Below are 20,014 nucleotides of genomic sequence, written 5' to 3'. Positions count from 1 at the left end.
TCAATCGAAATCCTACCAATCTACTTGTTCTGTTTGTTAAATGATGATGTTTAGTATCTCACAGTGTTCTGCATTTCTCAACAAACAACCATTTAGCTGCTAAATTTTAGCAGCTTGACCACAGAGGGACTGAAGAAGCAGAAGAAACAAAGAGATTATTTACACGTCATCACTTCTCATAAGCAGCTTCCTTTCATTTTATAAATATAACAAATGGTGGCTGTGGCTCAGTTGGTAAAGGCAGTTGTCCACGGACCACAGGGTCAGTGGTTTGATCCCCGGCCCTGGCTATATGTCAAAGTGTCCCTGGGTAAGACACTGAACCCCTAACAACCCATTACCCTCCCCAGCTGTGCAGTGCGAGTCCAAGCCCGGTAGAAATTGGGGAGGGTTGCGTCAGGAAGGGCATCTGGTGTAAAAACTGTACCAAATCAACATGCGGACAATGATCCACTGTGGCGACCCCGAACTCACGGGATAAGCTGAAAGGACAAAAAAACAAATTATCACTTATTGAAAAATTGCTACATATCTTTATTTACTGACTTCTTTATTTGGGATATAAGAAGGATATGACATCATGCATAGGAGATGACAAAGAGGATGGGTCAGAAATAGGCTTTGGCTTCAGCCGTCTCCATTTTGGTCTCACTTGAGATGATGTCAATCATTATATGTTAGAGCACAGATTAATGATCTGTTTTCATGGTTGTTCATTTAATTATATAGAGTTCAAATAAAAACTAATGACTGAAGCAATGAATGGAACATTTTGCTTAGTGAAACTGCTTCATGATTCACAAGTTCCCTGATTGGTCTCGTGGCTCTTTATGGGCTCTGTGTTTCACCACGACAGTCGTCCTCTGTAGTTATAGAATAAATGAAGTTTTATTTTCTATCTTTTTTTGTAGATTTAAAAAAAAAACTCCTTCGTGTGTCAAATTATGTATCATTGTTACATTTGTCCTGATAAGTTCACCACTGACATAATAGTACTTTGTTTATCAGACACCAAACTGTGTCCAAACAGAAGACACTTTTATCTTTACATGCTTTTATCTGAAATTCATACAGGATGCACATTAGAGCCATTTCAGTCAATTTTCACAATTTGCAGCATATGTATAGGAAATGTCACATTTTCATTTGATCATGAGTTATTTTAGGATGATTTTCAAAGATTATTTGCAGTAGAGGGAACAATAATGTTACAGAGTCCAGTTAAAGTGTCAGAAATTAAATGACATGAAAATCAACTCGTCTCACTCTGTGCTATAAATTCTATACTTATATGTAAAAGCCTAAAATTTAGTGTTTGCTGCTGTTTTGCTCGTCGTGCTAAATACCGTGAATAATGAAGTGTGACGTGTGTCAACAGCCTGATTTCTATCTTCTGTTCACTGGTGACAGAGGAAAGACATTTTAGAGACAGAGTCCTTCTCTGTCTGAGACTGATGTATTTCCTGTTTCTGTATTTGTCTGCTAACATGTTTTATTGTCACACAGACACATGAGAGGAGCAGCTATGAGTTTAACAGCAGCAGTGAATGGATTTGTCGTCTTCCTTCTCTCTGTGTCAGGTGCTGTACATCTACATCTGCTGCTTTATAATAGAGGAATGTGAGGAAATTCAACAAGAGTTGTGTGAATGTCCTCAATCACAGATGGTTTAGTGGAAAAAATTACTGTGCAAATCTCAAGTTCAGATTGTTTGTGACATTTGGTTTTCGCTGGTAATAACTGGACAGTTTTCTTCTTGGGACATTTATTACAATCGTTCTCAGGGAACTGAATGACTGACAACCTGAAGAAAAGTATTTTACTGTAGCCACTTATCTTGTTCAGGGTCTTGGGGGGGCTGGAGTCTATCCTAGCTGTCATCGGGCGAGAGGCAGGGTATCAGACAGGTTGATGATGTTCAATGTTGTTGGTGGTTATGACCCACAGGAAGGATGTGAGTTAGATGAAGTGATGCAGAGCATCAACAGAGGTGAGAGAGTGGTGATTGGTGCAGATTTCAATGGACATGTAGGTGAAGGGAACAGTTTCTTCCACAAGAGGCAGGAACATAGGGTGATGTATAAGAGCGGAGGTAGAAGCACTCAGGTGGACTAGATCTTGTTTAGACGTTGTAATCTGAAAGAGACCAGTGACTGTAAAGTATTGGTAGGGGAGAGTGTAGCCAGACAACACAGGATGGTGGTGTGTAAAATGACTCTGGTGGTGAGGAAGATGAAGACGACAAACGCAGAGCAGAGGACGAAGTGGTGGAAGTGAAAAAGGAAGAATGTTGTGTAGTTTTCAAGGAGGAGCTGAGACAGACTCTGGGTGGTCAGGAGGTGCTTCCAGATGACTGGACCACTACAGCTAATGTGATCAGGGAGACAGGTAGGAGGGTACTCGGTGTGTCATCTGGAAATAGGAAAGCGGACAAGGAGACTTGGTGGTGGAACGAGGAAGTTCAGGAGTGTATACAGAGAAAGAGGTTAGCTAAGAAGAAGTGGGACACTGAGAGCTTGTGTTTGCTTGTGTATTTTTATTACTGTTTGAGTAGTGGACATTTGTCTTCTCAGGAGAGTTAAACACAGCTGCTGTGGATATTTTCACACTTAACTCAGCAGCAACTCGACCACAGAGTGAACAAACAGGAAGATAAACAGGAAAAGCAACAGTGTCTGATGACTCCTCAGTGCTCACACACACATTATTATAAAGATCATGGTCACATCTTCCTATGCATCATGTGTAGTTCACACAGTTCAACAGATCAAACACTGTGTGTTAAATTCTTACTAAAACACCATGAATCATGATTCTTAACATGTGAAACAGCAGTAAACTTCTAAAAGGAAGATTCACGTTTCAGGCTTTGTACTGATCCTTTTTACCACAGAGACACACAGGAAGAATGAAGCACAGCTGAAACTACAAAACTTAAAAAACACTGTAGAACCAAATCAAATGTTCTAGTTCAGCTGTTGTAGAGTGATGCAGAATTATCTGTTATCAGATCTGATCATTTTTCTTGACAGATATTTAACTGAGGTTAATTCAGTTGTTTCTGTTCTGTGTTACAGTGATACATGGTCAGGATGGCTGGGGAGTGAATTACACTTCTACTGACATCTGTGCTATAAACGGATCAACAGTGGACATAAACTGCACCTACAAATACCCACCTGATAAATATATCAGAGTTTTAAAGAGAATATGGTTTACTAAAGGACCTGATAATAACCCTGAGAATCTGACAACAGACTCACATTACACAGGTCGTGTGAAGTTTCTCTGTGATGACAAAGTCTGTACTCTGAGAATCGCAGACCTGAGACAGAACGACTCAGCTGTGTACAAGTTCAGATTTGAAACAAACCAATCAGATGGGAAATTTACTGGTCAACCTGGAGTCAAATTGTCTGTTACAGGTAACATTTGTTTTCCAAAAGGTTCATGTGTCTGAAATATTTTCCTTCGTGTATGAATGAAATCATTTTTGTTCTTTGTGCACATTCAGCTCTCAGTGTGCAGGTGATCAAAGCAGCATCATATCCAGGTTCTAACATGGTGGAGATGCAGTGTAACAGCAGCTGTGATCTACCTACATACATCTGGTACAACAAGGGACAGAAAATTGAAGGACAAACTTCTTCTAATATTTCCGTCAGTGTTCATGTTACAGACAGTTTCTCCTGTGCTGTAAAAGGACAAGAGACGTTTCCGTCTCCTTCAGTGTGTGAGTTTCCTCAACACTCTTCTACTAACACACCAACACCTGCTGTTTCTAAACGTGTGTGTGTGTGTGTGTGTGTGTGTGTGTGTGTGTGTGTGTGTCCTGATGATTTATTGTAGGGAGTTGAAATGAAAATCAGATTTTTTTCCCATGAGATTTTACATGTCTCTCATTTTCAGTTTTCACTGCAAAGTCTGACTGTAAACTGTAAAATATGATGTTTAATCGGAAAATGTGTCCTGGATATTAGCAACATCATTAGTGGAGCTGGTTGTATCCTTTAGCAGCAGTGGGTGGAGTCATTCCTTGGTCAAGAGATTCATACAGTTTCCCCATTTTTTTACCTTTTCTCATTTGTTGATCACATCTGCTTTATAGATCTGTGTTTTTCATTAACAAAACCAACTCTAAACTTTGGGCCCATACACACATTTTTAATTCATTTCAATGAAAATAATGTATTAAAATCTACATCATTCCTGTTTGTTTTGTCTTAATGGTGACTCATATTGTGCAGGGTTCTGTAACATTATTAAAATGTTTTTATTTTATGTTCCAGATCCTCCAAAGCTTCCCTCAGTGTCAGTGAGTCCCTCTGCTGAGATAGTGGAGGGTAGTTCAGTGACTCTGACCTGTAGCAGTGATGCTAACCCAGCAGCTAGTTATACCTGGTACAAGGAGAATGAAGACTCACCAAAAGCTTCAGGACAGATCTTCACCATCACAGACTTCAGACCTGAACACAGTGGGAATTATTACTGTGAAGCCCAGAACACAATGGGACGTCAGACGTCTGACTTACATTTTATCGGTCAGCCAGGTAAGATTTTGCATTAATAAAGTTTAACAAACCTTCATCTTTCTCCAGCGTCTTGTTGTTTAAGTCCTGTGTCAGATGAAAACAGTTGGCATTAAAACATCATTTATCAACTGACTAAAAACAAAGTGTTTGAGCAGAAACAGTGATATACTGTAAACTTAATAACATTTTCATTTTTCTCTCAGACTCCTGTACATATAAGACTTAGACATACAAAATGCTTTTTGCTGATATTTTGACCAACAGCATCTTTTTGCCTTGTGCAAGGATTGAATGCAATTGTGCAAACTACCTGTGTCATAAGTCACATGTCCTCTCAGGGACAATTAAGTACATCATGTCTTATCCGATCATCCTCAAATGCTGCCATAACTTTGTGAGAGGTAAATCAGTAACTGTCACCATGGCCCACAACACGACTTTCCAACTGCACTCAGCAGAGAATCGATCATGGCTGTATTACACAGACATGCACCACAGGGCTGGACGTCATTAATAAAACACTGCTCCATGTTTTCTTATGATCAGGGATATCAACAGCTGGAGTAACCGCTGCTGTTCTCCTGGCTCTTCTCATACTGCTCTGTGTCTACGTATGGATTAGGTGAGAAGCTCTGTTTCACTAAATTGTTGTTTATTTAATCACTGCATGTCAGATTTTCACAATTTGTTTCTTTTAATCAGGAAAAGGAGAGTTTCCAAAGAATCATCGGAGCCCGAAGAGAGACCAGACAAAGGGGAACAGGTTTTTTTTTTAACTCTCCTCAACATGTTGGTTTTAGTTCAGTTCAGCAGAACAGAGCTGAAGTACTTTGGTGTTTGCAGTGTCTACCTGATCAGGGACAGACAGAGGAGCAGGACAACCTTCAGTACGCCAGTGTCCACTTCTCTGAGAAACAGGCAGATGCTGTTTACTCCAACATCAGAGCAGCTCAGCCCTCCAGGCAGGAACAGGAAGTGACTGAGTACTCTCCTCTCAGATTTATCAGGGACAGTACAGCTCCAAGGTGAGCAGCCTCTCACACAGTAACATCACTTAATAGCTTGTACATGTCCCTCACAGTTATATATCATTGTTAGATTCTGTTGGGAATTATTGTTTTGTGTGTGTTCAGTTGGGAAGTTGCATTGATCAAAACTAAAGTCACATTGTCAAAACTCTTTCCCATTCATACATACACATGGACGTTCAAACCAGGAATCTGTCTAAAACAAATGATGGCAAACAGTGTATTTCTACAGTAACCATATTTAAACATTGTTTAAACAGTAAAAATAATAATTGTTCCAAACTGCAATTCCAGCTGAAAGCCTGCCCAGGTTTTCATATGTTCACCTTCATTAGCTCAGGAACAAAGGGTAACAGTGAGATAACATGCTGTAACTGCACTGAGGATTCATTTTTTATTTACTTCTTTTAGTAAAGTGGTGGAAGGTTATGATCTTCATTGCTACTGTAAGTCAGGATGTTGCTCCCATCCAGTTAATCACGGACACAAGGCGATCTCTTTTCACTGGCATTTATTTCCAAAGATGTTCATTATGCCGTGAGAACTAAATAAAGTTCAAATATAAATAAAACACACATATAAATTACAATCTTTCTTTGACATAAACAGAAAATAAAATACAACACAAATAGCTTAATAAACTTATTTCAAACTGTACAATATCACTTTATAAGGATTATTCTTAAATAAATATAGGTAAATAACAGTTGTTACGTTCCTTTACATGTCGTATCGCTAATTAAATCAAGTTGGTAACAGTCGGTACAATATAAACAATGACAAGATTCACGTACCTCATTGGCCGCATTAACATACGGGGAGAATATAACTTCAGCTTAACAAGTCTTGCTCTGTCTTAGACCTTGGAAACATTTTACAGCAACGTAACTTAAAACATTATCTTCAGCTGAACACGACAACTCGGCATCACACGTGTAACATAATGATGTCGCACTCAATAATAACCTGTCTTTACCTGGACTGGCGAACATTGGTTCCGCTTGGGAAACACTATACAAATGACTTAAGAACGAAAACAAATATTCTTAATCATATAAATTTCTCCTTTTCCGTACAAATTATATGTAATCGTACCTAAAACAATTATATAAACTTAAACATTATACCTGCTTCTAACAGCAGTTACACTCCCACCAATCACTGGTGATTTCTGTACTAATGTGCAAATATAAAATTCCATAACACAACTAAAAATAACATAACCCAATAAAGCTATATTACTCAGCTTCCATCAAAATCACAGTCTTATGAATAGGCCTCTCCAAATAAACTGGCTTGGTAAGTCGTTTTCCTTGCTCATCTAGTTCCTTGTCACTTAACAGCAACTGTAGCTTTCTCACACATCCATCTTTACTAGGATATACTGCTGTGACCTTAGCCAACTTCCATTCATTTCGAGATGCATTGTCGTCTTGCACAATCACTATGTCATTGATCTTTGCATTTCTATGGATTTTGTTCCATTTTTGTCTCTGTTGCTGGTTTAACAGATATTCTTTCTTCCATCTAGACCAAAATTCATTGGCCAAGTATTGTACCTTACGCCATCTTTTGCGAAGGTAAAGATCTTCTCTTACAAATTCTCCGGGTGGTGGCAAAACAATAGAAGATTTCATTGTCAGAAGGAGATTAGGTGTAAGAGGTTGTGGTCCTGCTGGATCGTTGAGTAAGTGTGCCGTTAAAGGTCTGCTGTTTATGATCGCCATAACCTCATATAGATAAGTTCGCAATGATGAACTATCCAGTTTGCGGGACGACTGATCTAGTATGGACATTAGCACATTTCTTATTGTCCTAATTTGCCTTTCCCAAGCTCCACCCATATGACTTGCAGCTGGAGTGTTCATGACAAATTCACAGCCTAGTTGTTTTAGGTATTCTTGGTCCATCTCCTTCACAGCTTCCAAGAACTGACGCCTTGCACCAACAAAGTTAGTACCCTGATCAGATCGAAGTTGTCGAACGTTTCCTCGTAGTGCAATGAAAGCACGAAGAGCATTAATAAAGACATCAGCCGTCATATCTTCAAGCAGCTCGATGTGTACTGCACGAGAACACAAACAAGTAAATAATAGACCATATCGCTTCAACTCCTTTCTTCCCTCCTTGACATAAAATGGCCCAAAACAGTCCATACCACAATAAGTAAAGGGAGGCGTTGTCTCCATCCGTTCAAGTGGCAAGTCTGCCATTTTTTGTGTTTCTGTAGGTCTTCTAAACCTTCTACACTTAACACACTTGTGAATGCAAGATGACACAGCATGACTGCCACCAAGGATCCAAATACCACTTGATCTTAGTTCGTTAAGTGTTATACCACGACCTTGGTGTTGCACTCGCTGATGATAATGCTCAATCAGCAACCTTGATATGTGACTAGTCTTTGGTAAAATCACTGGATGCTTGATGTGTGGGTGTAAATCAGCATACTCAAGACGACCTCCCACTCTGAGAATGCCGTTATCATCCAAGAAAGGATTCAGTCTGTAAAGCTTGCTACTCTTATCCTTTGATTTCATCTCACCCTTACTCTGCAAGTTTCTTAATTCCTCAGAGAAAAATGTACCTTGGACAATGCCTATGATGGAAAGTTCTGCATCCTTTCTCTCTTGTAAACTTGTGGCTTCATTGGTTTTTGATGTCAAGCCCTTAATCTGTTTGACACGTCTTATGAGTCTAGCAATAGCCTTGACTAGTTTGGTCCAGTTGGAGAACTTTAGAAACCTTTTATTCAGTGAATCTTCAATGGTCAAGGTCTTGTGTACATAAGTTTTACGAGCTTCTGGGTCTTCAACTGAAATATCTCCCACCTTGACATCTCTGCTGGGAAGTTCATCCAGCAGAAGAAAGGCTGGACCCGTAAACCAGTTGGATGTAGTGAGTTCTTTCGCTGTAAGACCTCTTGATGCATGATCCGCCGGATTGTCTTCAGAGGTTACATATCTCCATTGACTTGGATCTGTGCTCTGTTTGATACGCTGAATGCGATTTGCCACAAACACATGAAATCGTTTAGCATCATTGTTGACATATCCCAGGACAACCTTTGAGTCTGTCCAAAAGAACTCTTGGGCCTCTATCTCCAGCTCCTTTCTAAGCAGATCACTTGTACGGACTGCCACAACTGCTGCAGACAGCTCAAGTCTGGGTATTGTGGTAATCTTCAAGGGTGAAACCCTAGCCTTGCCCATAACTAAACAACAGTGGATTTGTCCTGAAGTGCTAATTGCTCTCAAATAAGTGCATTCACCATACCCTGTACTGCTTGCGTCTGAGAAATGATGTAATTCATACCTCTGAACTTCCTTAAAACTTTCTGGAATGTAACATCGACTTATTTTGACATCAGATAGGTTCTGCAGATCAAAAAGCCAGGATTCCCATCGTGGCTGAAGATCCTCAGAAAGTGGTTCATCCCATCCAATCTTGTCTTGACACATTTGTTGAAGTATTTGCTTTCCAACTAGAATGAAAGGTGCTACAAAGCCAAGTGGGTCAAAAATAGAGGCCACGGTCGATAAGACTCCCCTCCTAGAGAGTGGGCGTTCACTCACGATTACCCTGAATTGGAACTGATCTGAGGCAACACACCAGCTGACCCCTAGAGCTCTTTCAATCTGTGACTCTCCCAACATCAAATCTTGGTTCCGTACTGTTTCTGCACAATCTTCCTTGGGAATTGCTGCAAGCACCTCAAGGTGGTTAGAGATGAACTTGTGAATTCGTAACTTTCCAGTGTTACAAAGCTTCCTTGCTTCGTTCACTAACTGAATAGCTTCCTCATGTGTTGAAACACTTATTAGACCATCGTCGACATAGAAGTTCCTCTTAATGAAGCGGATGGATGCTTCACTGAAACTACCCTGTCCTTGAGCAGCGATGTACCTCAACCCATAATTTGCACATCCAGGTGAAGAGGCTGCCCCAAACAGGTGCACTCTCATACGATAGACTGATGGTTGAGATTGAAAGTCTCCATTATCCCACCAAAGAAATCTCAAGTAATCTTGATCCTCTGGTCTTACATGAAATTGGTGGAACATGCATTCAATATCACACATTATTGCTACAGGACCCACACGGAACCGACAAAGCACACCCACTAAGGTATTTGTCAGTTCTGGCCCAGTCAGCAGATGGTCATTCAATGACACTCCTTCAAACTTCGCTGAGCAGTCAAATACAACCCGTATCTTTCCCGGTTTCTGTGGGTGATATACCCCATGGTGAGGGATGTACCATGCAGGAGTATTATTGACTTCATCTTCTGGAACCTTCTCTGCTTCTTTGCGAGTTATTATTCCATTCATGAAGGTTGAGTAGTCCTTATGATATTGTTTGTCCCTTTCAAATCTTTTCCGCAAACATCTGAGACGATGATGGGCACACTTCTGATTATCTGGCATACTTGGCCTATTACCTTTGAATGGCAACGGCATTTCACAGCGACTATCTGCATTAATTTTTGTCCCTTTCTTCATTATTGATAGGAAATGCAGATCTTCTTGTGAAAGGTGAATTTCCTCTTCAGCTCTTTCAACGAAGTCGGATTCAAGTGCCCTTATCACTTGTGGTGGAGTGACTACTTCTTTGACTTGTGTGCGAAACATATATCTCACTTCATTTGTAAGATTATTAGGTGATTGCAACTGAGGTATCACTTGTTTCACAACCATCGTGTGGCTGCCTCCAATTGTATCGCCATAATCAATACAAGGGTTGACATGACCAATTATGCTCCAACCAAGGTCTGTTCTTTGAGCAAATGGTTCGTTGTCCTTACCTGCCACAACTTCTCTGGGTAGAAGTGCTTGTGAACAGTCATATCCTATAAGCAAGCCAACATCACAGTCTATTAAGGGTGCAATCTCTTCTGCAAGATGCTCCAAGTGAGGCCAAGCTCTTGCTGTCTTTTGTGTTGGAATGTGACTTACATTAACAGGAATAAACTCTCTTGAATAAGTTGTTGGAAGAGGAATTTTCTTTGATGAATAAAACCCTCTAACTTGTAATCCATTCAATCGTTGACTTGGAATCACTGTATTTCTAGATGACAAAGTGGAGATTTTTAATTGTACAGGCTCTCTTTGTGTGTTGAGTGTTTCTGCCCTTTCTTTTAAGATGAATGTGGTGTCACTTTGGTTGTCCAGCAAGGCATAAACAAGAAGTTCATTCTCAGGGTCACTCGTGGTAGACAGCCACACTGGAACAACTGTGGATGTGTGAGTATTGCTCTCATCTTGGAACAATCTATTAGATATTGCTTCATTTGACATTTCGTCTTTCTGTAGAGATTGCATTACTTCTCCTGATCTTTCCTTTTCCTTCACGTTTTTCCTGTTGTCTGTTAGTTTCACCATTTGCTGTTCTTTCTTTCCATCCGTTGTGGTTCTGTCTTCATGTAGACATGTTGGGTGCTTCCTTTTACAAGTATCACAGATGCTTCTTCTCTCACAGACCTTTGAATGGTGTCCCGGTTTCAAACATCCAAAACACATTCTTTTCATTTTTACAAACTTGACTCGTTCTGTAATTGGCTTATCCTTGAATTTCCAACAAGTATGAATACTATGTGATGGCTTCTCACAAAATACACACCCTTTCGCTTCCAGAGTTTCCTCTGTGCTGTTTACCAGTACACGTGAACCCACAGTTCGAGGTTTTGCCATCCGTGGCTTCTCACCATCACCGGACTTCAGGGCGTGAAGGGACGTCACTGGATTACAAGCTATTTTAGCTTCTAATGTGAGAAAGTCAACGAACTGTTTGAAACTTGGGAATGTTTGGCTGATTTCTTCAATTTCTACAGCCTTTCTATTCCATCTGGCCACTAACCAATCTGGAAGCTTGTTTAGAATTCTTTGGTTTTCACCACAGTCATTAAGGATTTCAAGACCTTTGATTTGTGACATTGCCGTACAACAGCCACGAAGAAAATCCACGAACTCTCTTAATTCAAAACAATCCTTGTGTCCTATCTTTGGCCATAAAGCAAGTTTATCCCTAAAGGCCTTTGCGATCACAAAGGAGCTTCCATACCTTTCTTCTAGGATATTCCATGCAGCATGATAAGCTTGGTCTGTACCTAACAGAAAATAACTTTCAATAGCTTTCCTTGCAGGACCCCCTACATACTTGCGAAGGTAATAGACTTTCTCATTTACAGGAATGTTTTTCTTGTCTATCAACAATAGAAAGGACATCTTCCAGTCTGTGTATCTTAATGGATCTCCACTGAAAACAGAAGGTTCGGGTAATGGTAGGCGACTTACATTAATAGATTCCACTATTGCTTCGGCTAATGCTGCTGTGGTTTCTTCTTTAGGAACATCGGCAGTAGACTCTCTCTTTATGGCAGGTTGAGGGATTGTAACAGGTTGAGTATGAGTGATGTGTTTTGGCATTGCAGAGTTGTGTGCTGGAGGTTCACTTGGGCTTAGAGCGGATTTGATCTCTGCAAAGTTATAATCATGGAGCAAACTTGTTATCTCTTCATCCGAGCTCGCTTCCTTCTCATAAACTTGCAAACGTGCCCTTGCCGCATTCATCCTCTTAACAGTCTCTAAGCGTTCTATCTGCCTGCGCTTCTCTTCTAAGGTCCTTTTTCTTGCAGCATCTTCTGTTTCAAGAATTTCAAGTGCTTGTTTCTCACACTCTATTTCTTCTAAGATTTTTAGAGTGGCTTGAGTGGCAGCTAACTCTGCTGCTGCCTCTTGTTTATTTGCTGAAGACAGGCTTGAATGTGTGGAACTTATACTTAACTTATTTATGGACCTCGAACCTTTAGAAGTTGCCCTGGACCTCTGGGAAACAACAGATGAAAATACAGAGCCAGTATCAGTCCAGTGAATTTGTTCCTTATGAGAACCCTCTCTCATTTCAAGACAGTTCCATGCATAGTCTAAGAGTCGCTTTGAAACTGCATCACAGGTGTCTGCTCTGCGCCGTGTCTCTCCATCAGGGACACTTTGTTGTCGCAAGTCATCATAAGCTTGTTTGACTTCTGTCAGAGCACAGTGAATCTTAGTCCTGAGGTCTAGTACAACGTCGGTGGAAGAAGATCCACCAAGCTCCCCTTTAGCTTGTTTGGCTAGAGCTTTCCATCTGTCATAAGTAATGGCAAAGCGATGTTGAAGCCTCCTAATTTTGCTGACATGCAGTTCTTGCCCCCGTGCAGTAAAGGTTCTGGTTCTTTGGCTTCTTCGTAATTCCTGTATAACAACAGCATCAGTTTCCCTTATAACATCATCATTGTCTGATGGATTTGGGCTTATATGCTCCTTATTGGAATCTTTAGACTGCTGTTGTGTCCTTTGGGCATAGCTTTCTTTATCTGAGCCCTTTTTGTTAGCTTCTTCTTCATGTTCGGCCATTGTATTATTGTCTGAGTTTATCTTAATATTTCCTAGTTTAATTATTGTTTATCTTAACAATGTACATTGTAGAAATAACTGAAGGGAACTAAACTATTCTGTTCAACCAACAATACCTTAATATAATCTACTCAGTACCAAACAACATACTATGATACATATGAATTAGTTTCAACTTACAAACTGAACCACTCATTTAAACACTTAAGAACAGTAAACAGTCTATAATATATGCTATTTACTCTTTCACGTTGCAACTTTCTTGATGATTGAGATTAAATGTGCTCATCAGCATTTTAAACTTAGAACATGTACATAACACTTTCTTTACAGTACTTATTGAGTCCTTTAACCATTTAATAACACTTAACTTGTTTTAAATGTTTCTTCTTATTGGCTTGACTCTCTTCTGTTCCACCCTTTTTAGGTTATTGGTGTATGTACTGTCTTATCTGCTTGATGCTAGTGTGCGTTGAATCTTGCTTGCAGCTTCTTCTGCAGCAGGCGTTTATCGTCTCTTCACCTCATGTCGAGCAGACTGAGTTCTCACTGTTGCTCCCATCCAGTTAATCACGGACACAAGGCGATCTCTTTTCACTGGCATTTATTTCCAAAGATGTTCATTATGCCGTGAGAACTAAATAAAGTTCAAATATAAATAAAACACACATATAAATTACAATCTTTCTTTGACATAAACAGAAAATAAAATACAACACAAATAGCTTAATAAACTTATTTCAAACTGTACAATATCACTTTATAAGGATTATTCTTAAATAAATATAGGTAAATAACAGTTGTTACGTTCCTTTACATGTCGTATCGCTAATTAAACCAAGTTGGTAACAGTCGGTACAATATAAACAATGACAAGATTCACGTACCTCATTGGCCGCATTAACATACGGGGAGAATATAACTTCAGCTTAACAAGTCTTGCTCTGTCTTAGACCTTGGAAACATTTTACAGCAACGTAACTTAAAACATTATCTTCGGCTGAACACGACAACTCGGCATCACACGTGTAACATAATGATGTCGCACTCAATAATAACCTGTCTTTACCTGGACTGGCGAACATTGGTTCCGCTTGGGAAACACTATACAAATGACTTAAGAACGAAAACAAATATTCTTAATCATATAAATTTCTCCTTTTCCGTACAAATTATATGTAATCGTACCTAAAACAATTATATAAACTTAAACATTATACCTGCTTCTAACAGCAGTTACACAGGACACCCCTCATCCCTCATAGGGAGTTTTAACAAAGTGTCTTCACTACTGATCAAGGCTTGTTAGCAACTGAAAAAAGCTGTAATATAATTTCATGCTACATTTTCACTATTACTTTTCATTACTTTCCCCCCTCAGATTTCAAAGTCAGGACACTGAAGAGAATCCAGCTGCACTGTACAGCACCATCAACAAAACCTGATCAACCCACCATGAAATTCTACCCTGTGTTTAAATTGAATGTGTTTTATAATTTCACTTTCTACCAGAAGTGTCAAATCCTAAAGTATGTGGGCTGCATAATGGGACAGGCAGTGCAGATGGTGAGGTTTTAACAAATAATTGTGAGCTAGAAAAGCTGGAAATTACATCTCACAATGTTGATTAACTTGATCATTACATTTTGCTGCATTTGTACAACACGTTTTCTCTTCCAGTTGTACTTTTGAGCTTGCACCAATTTCTATGTGGCTACTTCAGGCAGGAAAACCACTTATGTTAGGATTAGAAACAAGAGATAACGGTATTGATATATTGTTATATTATTAAAATGTATTAATAAAAACGAAAATTAATGGTTATGTTGACCTGGTGCAGAGTATGAAGGATTTAAACAACTTAAACTCTAACAACAGTTGATTTGAGACCTTTGTGCAAAAAATTGAAAGCAAATGATTCAAGTTCAACCACCTTTGAATGTAGATAGTTACTAAGTCTGTATAGTCCATAATCCGTTTTTAAAAATAGGCAAAACCCTGATTTTGGTCGTAAAAAGAATTGAGTAAAACAACCAATTTCGCCATTGGTTTAAGATCTGTTCATTGTATCTCTCATTCTCTTGTCCATCAGAAATACCTGTTGTGATTGGCAGCAGGTGCGGAAGTGAGATAAAAGGGGCGGGGACATGACACGGAACGCAGTGTAAGACTAGTGAAGAGTGATTCGTGGATGTTAAGGCATTTTTGATAAGCTTGGTTATGAGGGTTGTGCTATTATTATATACTTTGAACAGATTAAGTCTTTTTTCCACTTGTCTGCTCCTTAGTGTAACGTTTAGAGTTTGTGCTCGTGGCCATTTCTCTGCCTTACTAACAGCTAAGCTAAGCTAGGTAGCAGTGAACATTTGCACATGTGAGTTATATTTCGTGTGGAAGCTGATTTTATTAATTTATTATATTTGGGGGATTATTAAGTATCATTTAATTTTGTTTTTGTGGTTGAGTAGTTGTATTGCTAATATTTTAAAAGGGGACTGAGTTGTAATTTTGCCAGTATTATATGTCCAGTCTAATATAATTATTCTTTTTAAGCGCAGTCTGTAGCCAGTTATTTAAATAGCTGCAACAATTTCAATTCAATTCAACTTTATTTATATAGCGCCAATTTACAACAAAGTCATCTCAAGGCACTTTACAGAATAAAGTCCAGACTACACAAGTACGTAGAAGTAACCCAACAAATCCCCCTTGAGCAAGCCCTAGGCAACAGGGGAGAGGAAAAACTCCCTTTAATGGGAGAAACCTCCAGCAGAACCAGGCTCAGGGTGGACGGCCATCTGCCTCGACCGGTTGGGGTGAGTGGAAAGTGGAGAAAGAAAAGATAAGAGCAACGAAAAGCAACAACAAAAAGCAAAAACAAGAAAAGCAACAACAACAAAAAAGCAACAACAAAGCATTGTACAGGTTGTAGGACACAGAATTAATGGCATACAGTGGTGACAAATAAATGTATCGAGAAAAGCCAGTTATGGTTGAGTGAGGAGTTTTAACTATAAGCTTTATCAAAAAGGAAAGTTTTAAGCCTAGTCTTAAAAGTAGAGAGGGTGTCTGCTCCCCGAATTTGGATTGGAAGCTGGTTCCACAGGAGAGGAGCTTGATAGCTAAAGGCTCTGCCTCCCATTCTACTTTTGCAAACTCTGGGAACCACAAGTAGGCCAGTATTTTGGGATCGAAGTGGTCTAATCGGGCGATACAGGACTATGAGATCTTTTAAATATGATGGAGCTTGACCATTAAGAGCTTTGTATGTAAGGAGGAGGGTTTTGAACTCTATTCTAAATTTCATGGGAAGCCAATGAAGAGAAGCTAGTGAAGGGGAAATTTGATCTCTCTTTCCTAATCCAGTCAGCACTCTTGCTGCAGCATTTTGGATTAATTGAAGCCTTTTTAGAGAGTTATTAGGACACCCCAGAAGTAGGGAATTACAATAGTCCAACCTAGCAGTAACAAATGCATGGACCAGTTTTTTGGCATCACTTTGAGACAGGATGCTTCTAATTTTAGCAATGTTCCGTAGATGGAAGAAGGCTGTTCTAGAGATTTGTCTTATATGTGACGTAAACGCCAAATCTTGGTCAAAGATAACTCCAAGGTTCCTCACCGTAGTATTGGAGGCCAAAGTTATGTCATCTAGAGTAACTATATTGTTAGACAGCATATTTCTCATGTTTTTAGGCCCAAAGAGGATGATTTCAGTTTTGTCTGAATTTAGAAGTAGGAAATTGTAGGACATCCAGGTCTTTATGTCTTTTAGACATGCTTCAAGTTTGACTAATTGATTAGTATCTTCTGGTTTCACAGATAAATAGAGCTGGGTATCATCTGCATAGCAGTGGAAGTTTATGGAATGTTTCCTAATAATTTTGCCTAAAGGTGACATGTACAGATTAAAAAGTATTGGTCCTAACACAGAGCCCTGTGGAACTCCATAACTAACTTTGGTGCATAAAGAAGAGTCATCATTAACATGAACAAGTTGGAATCTGTCTGACAGATAAGATTTAAACCAATGTAATGTGGTTCCTTTAATCCCAAATCCATGTTCTAGTCTCTGTAATAAAATGTTGTGGTCAATGGTGTCAAATGCGGCACTAAGGTCTAGTAAGACGAGTACGGACACAAGTCCATTATCTGAAGCCAGGAGAAGATCATTGGAGACTTTTACCAGTGCTGTTTCTGTACTGTGATGAACTCTAAATCCTGACTGAAAGTCTTCATACAAATTATTCCTGTAAAGGTGATCACATAATTGTTTTGCAACTACTTTTTCAAGGATTTTAGAAATAAACGGGAGATTTGATATTGGTCTATAGTTGGCTAAATCACCTGGATCAAGACAAAGTTTTTCAAGTAATGGTTTGATTACAGCAACTTTATAGGCCTTTGGTACATAGCCAGTTTCTAAAAATAGGTTAATCAAGTCTAATATGAACATGTCTATTAAAGGTAGAACATCTTTAAGCAATTTGGTTGGAACAGGGTCTAAAAGACATGTTGTTAGTTTTGAGGAGGTGATAGTTGAACTTAGCTCAGTGAGATCTATGAGTGTAAAGCAGTCTAAGATGGATTGGGGCCTTATTGAGGATTCTAGAGCTGTTGTACATGAAGATCTAGCCGTAATATTTGTAGGGAGGATCTGGTGAATCTTTTCCCTAATGGCTAGAATTTTACTAGTAAAGAAAGTCATAAAGTCATTGCTGCTCAGAGTTAAGGGAAAACTAGGCTCAACAGAACTATGGCTCTTAGTCAGCCTGGCCACAGTGCTGAACAGAAACCGGGGGTTGTTCTTGTTTTCCTCTATTAATGCGGAATAATATGCTGTTCTGGCATCACGGAGAGCTTTTTTGTATGTTTTTAAACTGTTTTTCCAGGCTAACCGGGATTCTTCTAAATTAGTGGAACGCCACTTCCTCTCTAACTTTCGTGTTGCCTGTTTTAAGCTGTGCATTTGTGAATTGTACCATGGAGGTCGGCTCCTCTGATTCACTGCCTTCTATTTCGGGGGGGGGAAACTGTATCTAGTATCCAGAATCGTCAACTACATAATCAATTTGCACAGGAGTAAGATGGCTACTCACCATAGTATCGACACATGGTGGTGAAAAAGATGAAGAAATAATTTCTTTAAATGTATTCACAGCATTTTCAGATAAACATCTGCTGTAGTGGAATTTTTTCCTAACTGCTGTATAGTCCGTTATTGTAAATTCAAATGTTATTAGAAAATGGTCAGACAAAAGAGAATTATGAGGAAATACTATTAAATTATCAGTTTCAATGCCATATGTAAGTACAAGGTCTAACGTGTGACTAAAACAATGAGTGGGTTTATTTACATTTTGGGAAAAACCAATTGAATCTAATAATGAATTAAACACAGTTACTGTCAGCATCTACATGAATGTTAAAGTCACCCACTATAATGACTTTATCTGTACAAAGCACTAAATCAGATAGAAAATCAGAAAATTCAATCAAAAACTCTGAATAAGGGTCTGGAGGACGGTACATGATAACAAATAATAGTGGTTTTTGAGTTTTCCAGTTTGGGTGTGAAAGGCTAAGAGTAAGACTCTCAAATGAGTTATAACTATGTTTAGGTCTATGGTTTATTGGTAAACTACAGTGGAAGATTGCTGCTACTCCTCCACCTCAGCCTGTGCTTCTAGGAACATGATCATTAATATGACTTGGGGGGGTTGACTCATTTAAACTGACATATTCTTCCTGCTGCAACCAGGTTTCAGTGAGACAAAATAAATCAATTTGATGATCATTTATTAAGTCATTTACTAACAGAGATTTAGAAGAGAGAGATCTGATATTTAATAATCCACATTTGAAAGTTTTGGGTTTTGGTTCAGTACACTCAAAAAAGTCAAAAAGTGAAGTGTTTGATTTGCAAACTGTAATCATGTTTGACAAATAAGAGTATAATATGTTTGTTGAGCTGTAATGATGGAATCATGTTTGTTGCAAATAAATGAAAGAAATTTCACATGAATGAGATCAACTCTTGTTGATCTAATGAGCATGAAGCGTTTTAAAACAACAAGTCGCTAGTGCGCATGTCTACAACCTCCGGAAATACGTAAGCGCAGCACCTGGAAGTCGGAGTGTCAAAGAGGGTGATTTGAATCTTCAGGCATCCTTGAACTTGTTGGTAAGTACACAATAAATAACTATTTGCATTTAGTACTGTGGGATTGTTGATTAGTTAAAAGTAGTTATTGGACACATTTGTAGTAATTATTAGCAATATTGACTTGTTTAATGCTACCTTTAGCCTTACGCACATGTTACAGTCTATTGCCACATTCCGAACGTAACTTTAATCTCTGCCATACTAGTTATTTTTGTGTTCCTAAACTGTCGGTATCCTAAATTTCTTTCTGCTGAGCATACTAATAACTTTAAATGTGCCGAAAAACTAAACAAGCGGTAAGAACTTTTCAAATTGGCGCGGTACTCTTTACATATTTTGTAGAAGTGGCCGGACAGCATGGGTGAGCATGGAGGCTCTTAGTTCGGTTGTGTACGTCCGTGCATGTATATTGGACAGTTATACGCTAAACCATCTTACTTAAAATTTGTGGCAAGATGCCATATAACACTTTAAAACAATCACAATTTGAAAAGTGAAAGAATTGGACAGGTGAGATGCAGTCACGACTTTAGTTGCATGCACTCTGTCTCAATAATTGAGTTTAATGTAATGGTAAGTGCAATATGGAATGACTTATGGTGGTTAGAAGCTCTGTGTTTTTTTTTTTTTACTACTAAAGATTACAAAAAACTTTCATCTTCTTTATCAGATTTGCATCGTAATCTAAATCCTTCCCCAATGCTCTTTGTGAGCACTTCATACATGGTAAGTCAAATTTCATGATACAATATAGCATGAAAGTTTTATATCAAAAATTCTTGAATACATTCTTTTTCCTTTTCCCTTTCTTTCAGTGACGTGTATGTGGCAGTGCAGGCATTGTGCTACAAAGCAAAATTGAAGGTATAAATTACTGAAAAACTACAGACTCTG

General features: G+C 38.9%; 1 protein-coding gene and 1 long non-coding RNA gene across 2 annotated transcripts; one reads left to right on the top strand and one right to left on the bottom strand.

The window, feature by feature from the left end:
- The first annotated feature begins 930 nt into the window (after window positions 1-930).
- On the top strand, window positions 931-4,758 carry LOC137124624 (sialic acid-binding Ig-like lectin 13). Its single transcript, XM_067499725.1, has 5 exons — window positions 931-1,580; window positions 3,078-3,425; window positions 3,515-3,733; window positions 4,290-4,550; window positions 4,736-4,758. The coding sequence occupies exons 1-5, from the start codon at window positions 1,511-1,513 to the stop codon at window positions 4,756-4,758; spliced, it is 921 nt and encodes a 306-aa protein (XP_067355826.1). The 5' UTR covers window positions 931-1,510.
- Window positions 4,759-6,056: 1,298 nt separating this feature from the next.
- On the bottom strand, window positions 6,057-19,232 carry LOC137124656 (uncharacterized). Its single transcript, XR_010913994.1, has 2 exons — window positions 6,355-19,232; window positions 6,057-6,104 (listed from the first exon to the last, which is right to left on the bottom strand). It is a non-coding gene; the product is annotated as an uncharacterized lncRNA (long non-coding RNA).
- Window positions 19,233-20,014: the final 782 nt, after the last annotated feature.

Source organism: Channa argus, chromosome 3, assembly GCF_033026475.1.
Source record: "Channa argus isolate prfri chromosome 3, Channa argus male v1.0, whole genome shotgun sequence".
Taxonomy (NCBI): domain Eukaryota; kingdom Metazoa; phylum Chordata; class Actinopteri; order Anabantiformes; family Channidae; genus Channa; species Channa argus.
Note: the sequence above shows the minus strand (reverse complement) of the source record. Positions and strands in the feature narration are given on the sequence as shown.